At 28.7% G+C, this 19,142-nt stretch overlaps 1 protein-coding gene across 1 annotated transcript in view; it reads left to right on the top strand.

The window, feature by feature from the left end:
• Positions 1–19,142, top strand: part of CapaR (Capability receptor) — an 83,626-nt gene that overhangs the window by 45,034 nt on the left and 19,450 nt on the right. The window contains exons 8-10 of the mRNA XM_065505397.1: positions 8,340–8,484; positions 8,661–8,847; positions 11,003–11,101. Of these exons, the coding sequence (XP_065361469.1) occupies positions 8,340–8,484; positions 8,661–8,847; positions 11,003–11,101 (431 nt within the window). The remainder of the gene's footprint in view (positions 1–8,339; positions 8,485–8,660; positions 8,848–11,002; positions 11,102–19,142) is intronic.

The raw sequence follows: 19,142 nt of genomic DNA, 5'->3' as shown, positions 1-19,142 counted from the left end.
TAATTATTTTTTGTCCAGAATAATTTTTTAACAGAGAAGAAAGCTTTATTTGCAGACATATTTCATTGAAAACGTAATAAAATATAAATCATACGCTCTGTGCTATACAGCCATTAAAAATATCAATTATACGATCTGTGGAACAAGCAACTAAAGCTGTTTTCAATTCACTTGATTTAAATAAAATTCCTTTAGTATTCCTATAATTTAACCGAATATAAATTTAAATAATTAACTATTTTATTCCACAATTGCATCGTTTTAATGTAAACGTAATGACATTTATTGACATTAAAAAACAAAGTCAAAATAATGGTATTTTTTTGCAACTCTGTAAAAATTTCTTTTGTATGATTTCTAAAAAAAAAAAATAGAAAACTACACCTTCAAATTTCAGTACAAGACAAAGACTATTTAACAACCTAACCATAGTGAAAAAAAGCATCCATTTTTGTTTGGAAAATTTAAACATTTTAAGCAATAAAATCATTAAAGAATGTAGATTGTTTTTTCTACAATGCATTATGTTGCTTTATTCTATATTTTAAGTATGAAATTTCAGTATTTTAGCTTTTTCTTTTTCCGGAATTTGAGTAAGATTTCAAATTTTTTGTCAATTTGATTTTTTTTGTTTCCTTTTATTTAGTTAATTTTTTAAATATTGTTAAAGTGGACATCTTTATACTTAAGAGCAATTTTTATTTATAATAAAAACAGTTTAAAATAGGAAAAAAGGTACCAGCTAACAATAACAACGTATAAGAAAATAAATATTAAAATACAAAGGACAATGACTAAATATTTGTTTAAGTGAGCTGGAGGATAAACAGTAAAAATATAAATTAATATTTACAGCCTAACCACAAAAGAAACTTAAACTTACTTTTTTTAAAGTCGACTTTATTTTAAAATAGAACTTTGTTTTTTCTGTACTATAAGAACTATTTAAACAAGGCTTTTGAACCTTTCGAAACAAACGCATTCAAATAATTGAAAATATTTTTCAATGAAGGCAAATAGTGAAGAAAATAAATTTAAAGAAAATAAAAAACAAAATTTTAAAGTCTGTATGAAATTTGTTTAATGGTACAAAATTTAAAATAATGGTCCATTTATGGATTTAAACTCGAAATTTTGGCCAAATTTCAGGGGCTGGCTCTGAATAAAAATTATTCGAATGAATAAAATTTTTCAGTTTAGTATAAAAAATTATTTCATCAGTAATTGTCGAATAATCGAATAATAAAATCAATTTATTTTCAAGTTAAAATTTTAAAAAATTGTTTATAATAGAGAAAATTTAAAAAATGAATCAATCACTCGAATAATAAAAAATATGGCAAACTTTTATTCAAACAAAATTTAACTCGAATATTTGAAACCCTAATCTGAAGTAACATTTCTTTTGAGCCAGTCTAATTCCAATATATTTCTCTCTTTTGAGGGAAATTTTTTTATTAGTCTTCAAAATACAATACTTTCACAATATTGTCTAACAATATACAAATTCAATTTAAATAATATTTGCTTTAAATACACAATACATAGAGAGAGATAAATTAAAAATACAATTTAGCAAATTGTTGCAACATTACAACAAGCCCTCAGGTTATGCAAATATAAACAAAACTAAATTATTTCCTTGAATTTCGATTTCAAATAAAGCAAAATTAAAAACAATAGAAAAAATGTAATTATAAATACATATAGGTATTTACATTGCAGTAGTTAATTATTGAGTAGTAAATAATTTTATTTATTGAAACTGAAAGAACACTTTAAAATGTGTTATGATTCTAGTTCCAGAGAATAATTAAAATCTTAAAAAAAATCATGATTTTTTGCAGTCACTCTTATCTTCTTTTGAATTAAATGCTCTCCTTATTGTTAAAATCTTATTAAATCTATCAGTAGCAACAGAATGTTGTGCTTCCTGCAAACTAGAGACATAAAAATTAATGTTTGCCTATTCAGTGTTTATTTATGTCCACTTTAAAGTGCGTATCTTCTGTGTTCATCAGACAAATAATAATGATATTTTGCTCATTTCCATAACAACTAGATAATAATAAACTTTACCTATGACACTGGAAATTCTAGCCAACCAACTTATAGTTCTAAAAACATTTATATACTGACACACATTTTTATATACATAAATATGTTGGTATATAGATGATATCCTATACAATGACGACCAAAAATATAACACTGCTATTTTTTTGGGTATAATTTTCTTTAATGCTTTAGCGAGATGTTTTAATTCTTCTAGTTAGACTTGAAGTTTTTCTGACTGTTAATTGTTCGTTTAATATCTAGCTCTTAATTGGAAATTCTATACCACTGATTAACTTATTCCTTTCGGAAGAGTTGAATTTTTTATATATTCCCGTTTTGTGTGTCTTTTTTACGACCACACAAAGTATATATATAGTGGATCGTTATAGATATCGAAGTCGATATAGCCAAGTCTGTCTGTACGTCTATATGTTGAAATCAACTTTCCGTAGCCCCCAAATAACTTACAAACATGATTCATACATCAATATATCGCGAATTGTCCCGGCTCGGTTGTATTTAAAATCGAGAAAATCGGCCCAGAAATGACTGAGATATAAGGAAAAAACCGGGACAACCTCGATTTTTGGCCTATTTTTTATCTATATCTGGATTACTAAGTCATTGATATAGATAATATGGATATCTATTGATAGATATTTCAAAGTCCATTGCAACGATGTATATAGGTAAGTTAAACCTATAATGGGTCAAAATCGGGAAAAATATTTTTTAACCAGAATTTTTTTTTACCAAAAAATTTTGTTTGATATAATTTTTTGTTCACTAATAAATTAAAAAAAACAATAAATTTTTGAAAAACAATTTCAAATTCTTTTTTTTTAAATTTTGTTTTCCTAAAAATATTTAAAATTTGTATTTTAAAGTATAATTTGGAGAAGGGTATATAAGCCGAATATAGCTCTGTTACTTGTTTTTTTTATATATTTATACCCTACACCACCATAGTGGCAGATGTTTGTAATGCCCAAAAATATTAGTCTAACACCCACCTAAAGTATACCGATCGACTTAGAATCACTTTCTGAGTCAACTAAGCCTTGTGCGCAGAGTACAGGTCGCATATAATTTTTTCGGCCCAAGGCCCAAGCCCCCATACAAATGTCCTTCCGAAATTGGACTTTATCGGTCATAAAAGTTTAATTTATAAATGTATCTACACAAATTTCGCTCTAAATAAGTTTTATATATACAAAATTCATGTCACCAAATTTTGTTACGATCGGTCCATAATTAGTCATAGCTCCCATATAGACCCGCTTCCGAAAATCACTTTAACGTGCATAAATCTCTTAAAAATGTTGGTACATACACAAAATTCAACATAAATAACCTTCATATAGACATAAATCACACGACCTAATTTCATGGTGATCGGTCCATAATTGGTCATAGCTCCCATATAAGGCCCATTTCGAAAATCACTCACGAATATAAATTATTGATATTTTAAAAGAAAAATGTTTTTGCTCATTTACTTGGTGTAGGCTTGACCGACCATACTTTCATACCTGTTTTTTTATTTTTTTTAAAATTTATATTAGTTTTGTTGTGAATTATTGTGACACTTGATATAGTCCAACTCAAAAAATTTTATTCAAATCGGATGATGTCCAGTGGGAGTATTTAAGAGAAAGTGCAAATTAATCTGTAACTTCTAATATAATTTCCCATTTCGCAGTAATTAAATTTTCTCCGATATTTGGTAATGCAGTAGTCGGCAATGCAGTGACCAAAAATATATTTCAAAACGAAAAGATTCTGTATGTTGTTGATTTCGAAGTATTCTTTAGTTTATAATAATTTAATAGTTTATGGCCTAAAACACTTAATTCCTTTAGTTTTTTCCTACCAACCTACCTAAATGGTGTTAAGAATCATTCCTAGGAAGTTCATATCGCTCATTTGCTGCAACAACGTCATAACTCAAAATCCGGGTGTTTTTAACTGAGTAATACAAAATATGCGCCGTTCTTTAGTCTTTCATATAGTTTTATCAGTTTTATAAAAAGTAATTTTTTTTATACCCTTCAGCTTCGTGAGAAGGGTATATATAAGTTTGTCATTCCGTTTGTAATTTCTACATTTTTCATTTCCGACCCTATAAAGTATATATATTCTGGATCCTTATAGATAGCGGAGTCGATTAAGCCATGTCCGTCTGTCTGTCTGTCTGTCTGTCTGTCTGTCTGTCTGTCTGTCTGTCTGTCTGTCTGTCTGTCTGTCTGTCTGTCTGTCTGTCTGTCTGTCTGTCTGTCTGTCTGTCTGTCTGTCTGTCTGTCTGTCTGTCTGTCTGTCTGTCTGTCTGTCTGTCTGTCTGTCTGTCTGTCTGTCTGTCTGTCTGTCTGTCTGTCTGTCTGTCTGTCTGTCTGTCTGTCTGTCTGTCTGTCTGTCTGTCTGTCTGTCTGTCTGTCTGTCTGTCTGTCTGTCTGTCTGTCTGTCTGTCTGTCTGTCTGTCTGTCTGTCTGTCTGTCTGTCTGTCTGTCTGTCTGTCTGTCTGTCTGTCTGTCTGTCTGTCTGTCTGTCTGTCTGTCTGTCTGTCTGTCTGTCTGTCTGTCTGTCTGTCTGTCTGTCTGTCTGTCTGTCTGTCTGTCTGTCCGTCTGTCTGTCTGTCTGTTGAAATCAGTTTTCTGAAGGCCCCAGATATCTCCGGGATCCAAATCTTCAACAATTCTGTCAGACATACTTTCGAGAATTTTGCTATTTAAAATCAGCAAAATCCGTCCATAAATAACGGAGATATGAGCAAAAATCCGAGACAACCTCTGAAAATTTCATCAAAAAACACAATGTATTGCATGCTTTGACAAAAAAACAACAAAACGTATGTTTGGATGTGCAAGTTTTGTGTATTTTGTTTTTTTTTTGTGTTTTGTTTCTTTTGGCATTGTTGTTGTTTTTTATACAACTAAACGTTTGTTTGGTTGTGTGTTGGCTTTTTTTACAAAAAAGCAACAAAGCGTATGCTTGGTTGTGCATGCTTTTCTTATTTTGTTTTTTTTTGTGTTTTGTTTCTTTTGGCGTTGTTGTTGTTTTTTATACAACTAAACGTTTGTTTGGTTGTGTGTTGGTTTTTTTGACAAAAAAGCAACAAATCGTATGTTTGGACAAAAAAGCAACAAATCGTATGTGTGTTTTGTTTCTTTTGGCGTTGTTGTTTTTTATACAATTAAACGTATGTTTGGACGTGTGTTGGTTTCATTGGCTTGCGTATTTTGTTTTTTCTTTTGGTGTTTTGTTTCGTTTGGCGTTGTTGTTGTTTTTTGTGTTCTTGATAAATTTAGGATGCTGTACGCTGAAAGTGGGCAATGTACATACATATGTATATACTAATTATAAAAAATAATAATGCATCCACAACAATGGTGAAGGGTATATAAGATTCGGCATAGCCGAATATAGCACTCTTACTTGTTTTGTATGAGAGTGTTTTTTTTTTTTGTTGTAAACGTCAAAATGAAAATCCATGTTTTCTCGTATATTTGACAAGTACAAATTTGTGTTAAATACAGATTAGAAAGATATTAGTATCTACTACTTAAATCAGGAAATGGCATGATTTGTTGAAAATTTTTTTAAGAAATAGTAAAATATCATAAAACATTGAAAGTCGTGTTTCTTGAAACGACTTTTTTGAATTATGACGTTGTTGCAGCAAATGAGCGATATGTTTTAGAAAGTTGTCTATAGAGATCTTAGGTACATTTTTGTAGTTGATTGTTTCCTTGAATTTTTAACGTTTTGCTACCTGAATAGGGGATTTTGATCTTGAAGATGAAGTTTTTTGGTTCTTTGTGACAAGGGCTACAACTTTGCCTTAGAGAGTAAATAAAAATTCCGAACTGTTTGCAAGATATGAGCCTGAGAAAATTATCACTTTTTTTGCAAAAATGACACCGAGGTCCAAATCTTTGAGGGCTCATAAAAAATTACTTTGGGCAAATCTGAGAGACACAGGTCTTTTTTTTTGGCCTTTTATCACGTAGTGGTGTCGGTATATGGTTATTTTTTTTTTTGTGTTGCACTGTGTAATATTTACGAACATATTGGAACATACAAAACCGGGTTTAATTTTTTGAAAGATTTGTGAAAATTTGGACAAAATTTTAAATTTACATAAAACAAGTAACAGAGCTATATTCGGCTGTGCCGAATCTTATATACCCTTCACCAAATTATACTTAAAAAAAATTTGTTTTAAAATTTTTTTTTAATTTTTTTTTAAAAAAGTATTTTAATTTTTTTTTTTTATATATTTCTAATTAATTTTTTTGGAAAAAGAATTTATGACAAAAAAAGATTTTTGATGAAAAAAAAATTCGGGTTAAAAAATATTTTTTTCCGTCTTATATACGGAAGGTCTTTGAAATATCTATCATTAGATATCCATATTGTCTATATTAATGGCTTAGTAATCCAGATATATGTAGGTAAAAAATAGGTCAAAAATCGAATTTGTCCTAGTTTTTTCCTTATATCTCAGCCATTTGTGGACCGATTTCGAAGATATTGATGTATGAATCGTGTATGTAAGTTATTTGGGGGCTTCGGAAAGTTGATTTCAACACACAGACGGACAGACGGACATGGCTATATCGATTCCGCTATCTATAACGATCCAGAATATATATACTTTATGGGGTCGCAAATGAAAAATGTGGAAATTACAAACGGAATGACAAACTTATATATACCCTTGCCACTCATGGTGAAGGGTATAAAAATGGCTAAAAACTACTCCTTTACATTTGTTTAGTTTAAATGAAAATAACTTTTCTTATAAATACATTTAAATTTGACTCAAATGGGGTAATGTTCAGCTTGTAACAGCAACAAGCTTGATCGGCTATTTACGACAAAATGAGAGCGAATGAGACACAATAAAAACAAGTTGAGAGTGTGATGATATAGTCTATTACTACGTTTATACGCACGGCTTATTCGCAAATAAAAATATTGCATTTAGAAAAATTTGCCGCATAAACAGTGAATTAATTTTTTATTTGCGAATAGCTAACTCACGAAAACAATTCCTGATTAACGACACTATTTGCAAATAAGATTTTAAGCATTGCCATATGTTTTAACATTTTTAGTTTATTAAGACTTTTTTTTTAAATATTTCATTGTGTTTTTACATTAATTGGATTGCGAGACAAATATGAATTTTAGATTCTATCATTTTTGCATTTAAAAAATAAAAAAATTATCATATTTTGTTAAAAAGCATTACTACCAATTTATTAAAGTTTACCATCCGGCATCACATAAAAACATGAATTTTCCGACTTATAAACTGTGAGTTAGTTAATTGCAAATAATTTTTATTTGCGAATAGGCTACGTATAAACGTAGTATATTGCGAGTAAATAAAATTATTTCAAAAACATTATATTTTTTGTACTTTTCTCAACTATTCTGCTCTGCACTGTGTGTAGCCAAACATTTTTCCAGTTATTTTATCTTAAAATTTAAATTTTCTAAAATTACTTTCTCCCCTTCTTGGCTCGATGATTTTCAACTACAAATGATACACGTATTTACATATTTCAATAAGTTTTCTGTTTCCTTAAAAACTACTTACTACAGAAACAGAATAACACAAATACATACATTTAAATAAACACCTATACATTTACTATACATAAAAATATACAAATATTTATACAGACATAATATACAAATTTTCATCTTTAGTCTTATCTTTTGTTGGGAAGCAAAAAATAATAGATGAAAAAAAAAATAAATAAACATAAGTACAAAACAAACTTCCATCACAAATTAAGGTTATTTAGATGTAAATCTTTGTTTTTAAAACAAATATTTATTCAAGTAAATATTTACAAACATCCGAAGAAAAAGATGCACATACATGTTTATTTAAATATACATACATACATACATGTGTATTAGGGACGCCTTTACTTTTAAATTTTCCGATTTTCGATGTTCCCAATTTGTGCTTCGTCATCTAAAAATCAAATATTGATAATTTGAGCAAACTCGTATAACGTTTACAGCTTAAAGACGTTATTTGAAGTTTCGAGTTTTGGGTCAAAATTGATATATTTTAAAAAAAAATATTCAAAATTAAATGTTGAAAAAAATCGCAAATCTCCAAAATAAGAGCCACCTTAATATGTATGTGAGTTTAAACATCTTGGTATTATTCTAGGTATTTTAAAGATGTGTTTATATGATTTTCTTTTTAACTTTTTTTAACTTCAATGTTTTTTTTTTTTTTGTCTTTAAATTTACAGCCGCTGTGGTGGTGACATTCTTTATCTGTTGGCTGCCATTTCATATACAACGTTTGTGGTACGTCCATGGCAAGACCCACAAATATTATCAAGAGGTTAATGAATGGCTGTTTTCAATAACTGGCTTTGCTTACTATGTCACTTGGTAAGTGTTTGTTTGTCTTAATGCTTAATTTGTCTAAACAAAATTCTACTTATTTTGTCATTAATTTCTGTTCTTTTTGTGGTTTTTGTGTGGCTGTTTTCTGTTAATTTTTTAAATAACTGTGATACACTGATGTTAATCTGGGGTTTATGTTTGTTTTATTTATTTTATTGCAGCACAATTAATCCCATTTTGTATAATGTGATGTCACATCGTTATCGTGTCGCATTTAAGGATATTTTATGTCGCAAACGTAAAAATGTCTATTACAATAATGGTTTTGCCCGGGATCAATCGAGTTTTCGTGAGACAACAATTGCCTCCAGTTTATGCAATAACAGCACGTATGATCGGGTACATTCGGTAAGTATGTGGGCAGCTTTAAGTCTCTTTTTATTTCTAGATTCATTTGAGTTCCCATAAAGTGTCATTCATTCCAATGTACATCACCCAAAAATTTAATTTATATCTTTAGATGTCGTTAATTTAAATATCGAGTTTTTCAAAATTAAAAATATGTTGAAATCAACTTTCCGAAGCTCCCAAATAACATATGATTGATACCTCAATAAATCCGATGCCCCCAAATAACATATGATTGATACCTCAATAAATTCGGGAAAATCGGCCCACAAACAACGACTCCCTCGATTTTTACCTATTTTGTATCCATATCTGGATTACTAAATCATTACGTACATTCCAACGCCTTATATAACGTTATTTAAATTTGGATCGACAACGGGTCAAAATCTGGAAAACTAAAATTTTTATTTCAAACTTTATTTTTACAAAATATTTTTGTCACCAAAAAAATTTTTCAACACAAATAGTTTCAATCTCTATCTTAAAGTACTTTGGTGGAGGTTATATAAGATTCGGCACATCTGAATATAGCTCTCTTTCCATAAATTATACGGTAATATGAAAATCAATTTCGATTCGAGAGGAAAATGAATAACATTTTATTGAAACTCAAAATTTTGCATTTTCAAAACGCCGACTATGTTAAATATTAATCCAAGCTATGAAGAAATGCCTTCTGTTTTCTATATATTCAAAATACAACGCACTTTAAATTCATAATTAAGGTTGGATAGCGTTCCTCTAAGCTCCCATAATACCCTTTAAGAGTGACTCACTGTGGTTCCAAATCAGAGGTGTGCAAAATAAATTCTCTCACCAATACACTTACTCTCACCAAGACATTCAATTCTTTATTTTATTCAGTGCACCTACAAACAAACAAATACAAAAAACGAAAAGAATAAAGAAAAGTCATACACCAGTGCTCATACGTATTCCTAGTTATCTCGTTGAGTGGACAACGACTACTGAAATGTAAGAGCATAAGAATACGTGTGATTTGATTCTGCACAATTGTGCTATGGGCTGCGCATTACTGTTCCAAATCAAAATCTAGGTGGACAAAATTAGTTGGCGCTCTTTTTATATAGAATTGGTATCTCCGATTCCAAAAAAAAAATGTTTAAAAGATCAATATAAACTTTTTTTCAAGTAACACTAGGATCTAGATATACATATCAAAATCATTAATAAAAAATTACAAAAAAAATACGCCTTCATGTGTTTCTGAAACAAAATTTTACTATATTTAAAGTTACAGTAGGGTCTAGATATATAAAATTCAATAATAAATAAAGAAATATTTCTAAAAATTCCATTCCGTAAAAATTTAAAAAAAAGTATTTCGGCGGGTGCTTACTGCTACAATTTTTTTACAAAGACATTCCACAGAAGTTTCTTTAAATGATGTATATAGTCATTGGACGGGCTTCAACTGTCTTTTTTTTGGCAAGCTATATATATAACATTCTTAGAAGAAAAAAAAATATCAGTATATTTGAGACCCAAGTTTAAAGGACTATAACAGGAAAATGGAGAGGCCCATAAATATAAGATATTCACTTAATAAAAGCCTATATGAATGTTTATCTACGTTTTGAAGTATGAATTTCTATATGGTAAAACAATTGAAATATATCTAATATAGTAAAGCAGTAAAATATTAAAAAAAAAATTAACGAAAATATGATTCAAAATTTGTTGAACTTCTGGCGCTTCTGTCGAGAAAATGAAATGTCCAAATGAAAAACCCATTTGTATTGGAGGAGAGCAGATTGTCAGCTTCCGAAAAAACATAGTTTTTCCATATTCTGAAGATACCGATTTTCATAATTTTGTCCACCTAGATTTTTATTTGGAACCATAGTGCAACTACGTCAACTCTATAATATCTTTACCGAAATAACTGTTACCGTAATAATCGAAATAGCGTATCCTCTAATATAACATTACCACATTTTCATAATATTTTTGTAAATTTTGTAAATAATTTAGGACAGAAAGAAATCATGAAAGTAACAGCAAATAATATTTCCGTTCAAAAAAATGTTACCGCAATAATACAAATTAGCGTAACCGTTTCGAATCGATGCTAAATTTTCTTAAAAATAGTTATCATATTAATGAACAATTTGTTTTTTGATCTTTTCAGGTTCGTGTTCGTTCGGTTAGAATTGTAAATAATGTTAAGGATCGAAGTTCGATAAAATCGAACAATATTTCATGGAAGAAGTCAGATTTCAAAGAAAAGGTAAGTTTTAAATACTCTATTTCATAATTTTCTTTAATATTGGTTTCGATCTATTGTACATGAAGTAAAACTTTTCGCATTATCTGCGTACAATACCCAAGTTTAACTTAGATTTTAAATTTAAATACATGAACACTGATGTGTATCAAATTTAATCTCGTCAAAATCAAAATAGTTTTTGGTTGTTTTTCCATCGTTTCTCATGAGCATCATTTTGGCATGGATTTATTATACCCTTCACCATGAGTTAAGTTTTTCATTCCGTTTATAATTTCTACATTTTTCATTTGCGACCCCGGATACTGATCGTTATAGATATAGCCATGCCCGTCTGCATGTTGAAATCAACTTTCCATAGCCCCTTTACTTACATACATGATTCATACAGCTATTTTAAACCGAGAAAATCAAAAAGCTGAGATATAAGGAAAAAACCAGGACAACCTTTTTGAACTATTTTTGATCTATATCATTAATATAAACAATATGGATATATGTATAATGATAGATATTTAAAAGACCTTTGCCAAACAACGCCATAGTAAGTCGAACAACGGGAAAAATTTTTTTAACCCGAATTTTTTTTTAAGCAAAAAATTTTTTTTAAAAAAATTAATTTTGAAAAAAATAAATAAATTTTTTTAATTAATAAATTAAAAAAAAAAAATTGAAAAAAAATAATTTTTTTTTTATATATTTAAAATTTTTATTTTAAAGTATAATTTGGTGAAAGGTATATAAGATTCGGCACAGCCGAATATAGCTCTGACTAAATATTTGAAATGTTTTTTTAAGAAAAATTTTAACATATTTGTGACCAAAATCTAAATTTCCTCGAAATCCGCCAATTTCAAATCGGCCCCCATGCTAACGCATGATAGATACAACCGTTAAAACTTGTAGTTTCACTTATTAGATTCGAAATTATAATTATTTTGAAATTTCGTTTAAAAGAAATTCTTAAAATGTAAAATATGAAGTTTCAGATATGCATGAATTTTCATTGCTTTTTATAACCATCAACATAAGTGACAAGGTTTGCAATACCGTTTGTACTCTCGACATTTTTCATTTGCGACCTCATAAAGTATATATATTCCGGATCGTTATAGATAGCGGAGTCGATTTAGCCATTCCGACAGTCGCACAGAGGGTTGAAATGTACCAAAAGTGGCGATTAATTCAAAAGCTGAAATTTATCTGTTTCAGTCATGTTTGGTATTGGGTTAAAGTGCATTAAATAATACATCACAAACTGCTAAAATTACAGTTGTGAGTAACTTACTTTATTGGCAGTGAGCGGTCAAAGTCAAATAATTTTTACAAATGATACAAGTGATATTTCGATTTGTTAAATCTGTTAAAAGTAGAAATATTAAAATGGAACCACCAACTTCAGGTATTTGAGAACATAAATAAATAATTTTTATTTAGATAAATGTTTTGAAAATATTTTTTAAGATTTTTTTTAAAGTTCTCCATTATTGGGGTTTTATGTAAAAAAATGTATAATATTGTCTTTTGTGGCTTTTTTTAAAAAAAAATTGTACATTTATAAAATTTTGTGAAAAACAAAAATTAGATTTTAAATTAAATTTATACTAATGTAAATAAATATAATAAATTTATGTTTTGAATTTTTTAATAGCATATTAAGTATGCTTTTATTTCCAATTTAATTCATTAATTTATCGCTTTCCATTCCAAAGTTACAGCATAAATTGTGAACTAAGGTCTTTTTTTTCCAAAAAAAAAACAATAATGCGCTTAATGGGTTAACATTTTTTTTTTTAATTTTTTTTTATTTTAAATGCTGTGTTTTTATGTATTTATGATTATTTATTACGAAAAAATTATAATATTCTCTTTTGTGACTTTTTTAAAAAAATTTGTACATTTGTAAAATTTTGTGTAAAACAAAAATTGGATTTTAATTTAAATTTATACTAATATAAATACATACAATAAATTTATATTTTGAATTTTTTAATAGCACATTAAGTATGCTTTAATTTCCAATTTTATTCAACAATTTATCGCTTTCCATTCCAAAGTTACAGCATAAATTGTGGAAAAAGGTATTTTTTTTCCAAAAAACAATAATGCGCTTAAAGGCTTAAACATTTTTTTTAACCTTTTTTTCTAAAATGCTGCGTTTTTATGTGCTTATAATAACTCATCAATAAAAAAATATAATATTTTAAAACTACGGCTTCTATGAATTAATCGTCACTTTTGGTACCATTCAACCCACTGTGTGTCGTAGCAAAAACCAAAATTTTGTTCACCAAAAAATTTTTTTCACCAATTTTGTTTTCCCAAAAATTAATTTTAATATTTATCTTAAACTAAACTAGGTGAAGGGTATATCACCACAGTCGAAAATAGCACTCTTACTTGTTTTTTATTATAATATAATAAATAAATTTTGAGCAAATCGTAAAAAATTTCAACATAATAATTAAAAAAATACCTTAATATTTAATAAAAATAGTGTAATTTGCTTTAACGCAAATTTTTTTATGAATTTATAAATATTAATAATTTATCAATAATTTTTCTTTCAAACAGTTATTTCAATTATTTAATAAAATATAAATAATACGCCCTGTGGTCCACTGCCATTAAATATCAATTATACGCTGTGTGGTCCACACAAAAAAAGACCACCAATCTGTTTTTAAAACACTTAATTTAATTAAATTTCCTTAACCGAATATACATAAATATTTAAACTATTTCATTCAACCTTTACAATATTTTTGAAATGAAATGTTGCAAAAATAAAACACAGAAACAAATAAATGAATTATTCATGCAAAAATTTCGAACGAATTGTTTACACCTTTTGCAGCATTTTAATGTAAACTTAATGACATTTATTGACATTAAAATTTCATTAAAAGACAATGTAAAAATAATACTACTTTTTTTTCCAACTCTATAACAAATTTCTTTTGTAGTAATTTTTATGTTTGTTTTTTGCTTAATCCTAAAAGTTTTGTTTAAACAAAGAAAATAACACTTTAAAATTCCTGTAAAAGACATGTTTTTTTTTTTTTGAAACAAGTAAAGAGAGTTTAAAGAAGAAAATCGTCCACTTTTTTTTAGGAAAATTTAATCATTTGCAAGAATTCTATTACTAAACAATGTGTTTTTTTTTTTTTTTGTAACATTGTTGTTTTATTCTAAGTTTTAAATGTTAGTATTTTAGCTGCTTCCCTGAATATGGGTCTGTTTTAAAACTCTTTGGCAACTTGATTTTGTTTTTATTTTTGTTTCCGTGTAATTTCACAGTTAATTTTTTAAACATTGTAAAAGTGGACAACTTTATCCTTAAGAACAATTGTTGTTTTCAACAAAAACAGTTTACAAGAAGAAACAAAAAGGTACCAGCAAACAATAACAACCCATAACACAATAAAGATAAAGCAACAAAAGACAATGACTAAATATTTATTTAAGTGAGCTGGAGGATAAACAGCCAACAAAAATGAAAAAATAAACATTTAAATTCCTGTTAAGCCAAAAAACATTAAACCCTTAATATAGTAGGGACTAAAATTGGTCATGCTAGTCGGCGAGAAGGAAATTGAGCATGCTACTTACTCTAAGGTGACCAGCAAAAGTTTAAGTACTTGCTTTTATGTTTCTAAGGGTACAGATATGTTTGTAATTTCGATTGTAATTAATTTCTTCATTTTTAATTTGCGACCCCATAAAATATATGGGACATGTCAAGTTAACCAACTTTTGAAATCTATGTCTTCCGATTACCTAACTTATTACCTATTGTTCTTAGCAAAATGTGTCTCAAATGTGTCCCAAAAAAAAAAATTAACATTTTTTTCGAAATCAAATACATTTTTGACTTTTTTCAAAATTCGCCCTTTTTCTCAATAGAAAGCTTTTCCTTGCGAGTTCGAAATCTATCAAAATAAATGTTTTGTAACTCAAAACATAAAATGTTTGACTTTTTTTGCAAAATCAAAAACTATGTTGACTTTTTTTCAAAATGGACCCTTTTTCAATTTTTTTTTGCTCAAAAGGTCTTCAAGGAAAAGACCTAAGCTTCCTTAGGAGCAAAAAAAAAAATAAAAAGGGTCCATTTTGAAAAAAAAATCAACAAAGTTTTTAAAAATGCGGATTTTTTTTTTAAATTTTTAGCTTTTATTTTGAAACATTTGTGCAAGACAAATTTATTCAAAGTATTAGCCATTGTGAGCTATGACCTTTTCCCATCGTTCTGGCAACATATGGATTTCGAGCCAAAAGAACTGCTCATCTTTTGAGGCCAAGAACGAATCAAGCCAATTTTGGATACTCTGTTCCAAATGAAACGTATTCCAGAGAGAGCGTCCTGCATCGAACGGGGCAAAGGCGAAACTTCACAACCACTTCATTATAAATAGTTTTAACAGGTATTGCAACATGTGACCTATCCGTTGTCATGATGGAATATTACGGTTTCATGCCTTCCCGCATTTTCTGAATTCACTACAGGTTCCTTGTGATGGTGTGGTCAGATTGCAGCAGCTCATAATAGATAGGACCCTTTTGTTCCCACAAAATACAGAGCATTACCTTAGCCCCAAACTTGTTTGGCTGGCTTAAGCGATCTTTGTCTTCGGTATCAAAATCACCACTTCTGAACCGAACAAACCATCTCTCGCACGATGAAACACATTCACCATAAGCTTTGGTGAGCAATCATTTAAAGAAGTAAAGCAAAACTTCCCGCATATGACGCTTTGTTGTAAAAAATTCGACATTTTTGAAGCTAAAAAACGTTGGTGCTTACACTTAATATTCAGTAACCAAGTGAGAACAAATGACAGATATGTACCCTTCAAAATTACATATAAAATAAAAATACCCCATCTATTGTAAATCTCGCATTTTTAAGTCATATACCCAAAATTAACTCATTTTTATATTGTTTTCTCTTATAAAACTTATATGAAATGAAATAAACAATTGTGGAAAATAGCGGTTACGTTTTCTGTCAAATATTTGATCAATATAAACGTATTTTAACAGGACAAATTTTAATGAAATTGATCATAAATTGTTTCCGATATTTTTCAAAACCCGAATCAAGTTAAAATGTTGAATTTTCAAATTCATATAACTCGCTATCTTAAGGAGATTAATAACACACGCAATACTGTTTTTATAGACCTAATAACAGTGTCGCATGACTGAGGTGCCCTACTTTGAGACATTAAACTATAATACTTCACTGCTACAAATCTGTGAATTTTTACGTAAATCGGGTCAGTCAGTTAACTCTTTCAGCCACGCTTTTTTTGTGTATAAGTTTAAAATCAAAACAATTGCATTTTTACTTTAATCAAGATTAGTTTATTATAAAAACTAAGAAAAAATAAATCAAAACATAAAAAACCAACCCATTCCAAGGTTTTTTGTGGAGTGAAGTGGTTAGTTTACTAACCACCGTGGCGGTTGGCATTAAAAAGAACTATAAATTTTTTGGAAATCGAATATTTTTGACTAAATTTTCTGACCAAACAATAGCAAAGTAACACTGAATTCTATGAACAATAAACACTATGTGCTTTTTTTTGTTGAATGCGTGAAAGTCTCTTAAAAAAAACAGAGCAGCCTGACGGCAAAGTTGTGCAAAAAATCATAAACGGTGACTTCTAAAAATATAATTGTCTAGCAATAAACTTTGTTTTGACGACTATAGAAAAGGTGGTTAGTAAACTGACCACTCAACCACAAAGAGTTAAAAATTTGCCAAAAAATTTCAGTCTGCGTTTCCAAACTGCACTTGTGTGATTTTCGATGCTCCCAAGATCTAAAATGTTACTCCGTCATCTAAAAATCAAATTCTTTAAAATTTACGCAAAATCAAATAACATTTAGAGGTTGTGGCATTTTATTTCAAGTTTCGTTTTGTAGCAGATCGCTTCAATGAATTACTAAATTACGATTTTGTAATTTTAAATTTCTAGGACATTCTTAACCCTTTTATATCTGTCGCTAGTAATTTCTAGTAATTTTTCATTAGGCTGCATCACATTGCCTTAATGTAGGGTGCAACAGTCAACATTAATTGTTTTAAAAATATACAAAATAATTTTCCTATTTTCCTTTCTTGTTTAAAATTTTAACAAGTAATTTGTTTTAATTGTTAACAAGTTTTCCAAACAACTTTGCAAAAACAAATTAAGAAATTGTCTAGATAAAATGAAATAATTAAGAGTGTTTAATAAACTTCTTAAGGAATTGTAGCGGAAAAAATAAATCAGGTACTACATTTATTAAGGTACAACTGCTATTTTTAATAGCAGCACTTTATAGCAAGCAATACATAATAGAATGGACAACCAAACTCAGATAACCATGATAACTAATTGTAAATTTACATTGGCATCTACATTGGCAGTTTTTTGGTTTAACTAAAATAATGAGTTTTCAAACAAATTCTACCACTCTCTTCCTCCTTAATAATACAATACAATTGCATTTTCTACAAAATTTCATTTTCAGCCGTTATTCAAAAATACAATTTTTACAAAATTTCACTGTGATCTTTTCAAAAGAAACAAAATTACACAATGAACCAAAGAATGAAAAAAAAAACACACACAAAAATTATTAATTTAACGCCTGGACGCTTATTTGGTTGCGAAATTATATATTTGCTTTAAACCAAAATCATTTATTTTAATGATAAAATAAAAAAAGCAAATGAAAAAATATTCTTTTATACTCGTACAACAATTACCCTTACCATTTTTTTCTTTTCATTTTTTGTATATTTAAATTATAAAAGTAGGATTAAAGAAGAAAAAGTTTCAAGAGACATGACTGCCAGACACAATTAATGTAACGACAAGACACTGGTCAATTTTCTCAGCTCATCTTTTAAGATAAAAATCACAAGTACATAACAAAATAAAAAAAATGTAATAAATAAGAAAAAATTGTGTACTTGAGGGATTAGCAATTTTTTATGTGGGAATCAGTTAAATGAAGTAATGGAGGCCATTGTGTGGCCACAATATAATTAAATGCCTCCTGTTTCAAATGTGTAAAAATGAAATTATAATCAAAAATAATTGGCATACTTTTAACAGTGACCTTTGGCAATTCTCGTTACAGCTACTAAAATATTAAAGTATTATTTAAATTTTAATAAATTTAAAAAATATATAATAAATTAATATATATATAACACCGCTAGCTTTGAAAATTTAAAAAGTACCACTAGAAAAGAGAAAAGGTACCATTTAGTCCGCTACGTGGATTACCTAATCTATATATATAACAAGTAAGAAAGTATGGTCGGTCAAGCCCGACCATATAATACCCTACACCAAGTGAATAAAAATATTTTTCTTTTAAAATATCAATAATTTATATTCGTGAGTGATTTTCGGATGTGGGCCTTATATGGGGGCTATGACCAATTATGGTCCGATCACCATAAAATTAGGTCGTGTGATTTATGTCTATATGAAAGTTATTTATGTTGAATTTTGTGTATATACCAACATTTTTAAGTGATTTAAGCACGTTAAAGTGATTTTCGGAAGCGGTACTATAAGGGAGCTATGACTAATTATGGACCGATCGTAACAAAATTTTGTGACATGATTTTTGTATATATAAAACTTATTTGGAGCGAAATTTGTGTAGATACATATATAAGTTAAACATTTATGACCGATAAAGTCCAATTTCGAGAGGACATTTGTATGGGAGCTTGGTGAAATAATGGACCGATTTCAGCCAGTTTCAATAGGTTTCGTCCTTGGGCCGAAAAAATTATATGTACCAAATTTTATCGAAATATCTTCACAATTGCGACCTGTACTCTGCGCACAAGTTTTACATGGACAGCTAACCAGCCAGCCAGACGGACGGACGGAGGGACGGACATGGTTTAATCGACTCAGAAAGTGATTCTATGTCGGTATACTTTAAGGTGGGTGTTAGAACAATATTTTTGGGCGTTACACACATCTGCACGAACGCATAATACCCTCCCCACTATGTTGGTGTAGGG

This window comes from Calliphora vicina, chromosome 3, assembly GCF_958450345.1.
Source record: "Calliphora vicina chromosome 3, idCalVici1.1, whole genome shotgun sequence".
Classification (NCBI taxonomy): Eukaryota; Metazoa; Arthropoda; class Insecta; order Diptera; family Calliphoridae; genus Calliphora; species Calliphora vicina.
This window is presented reverse-complemented; position numbering and strand designations above follow the sequence as displayed.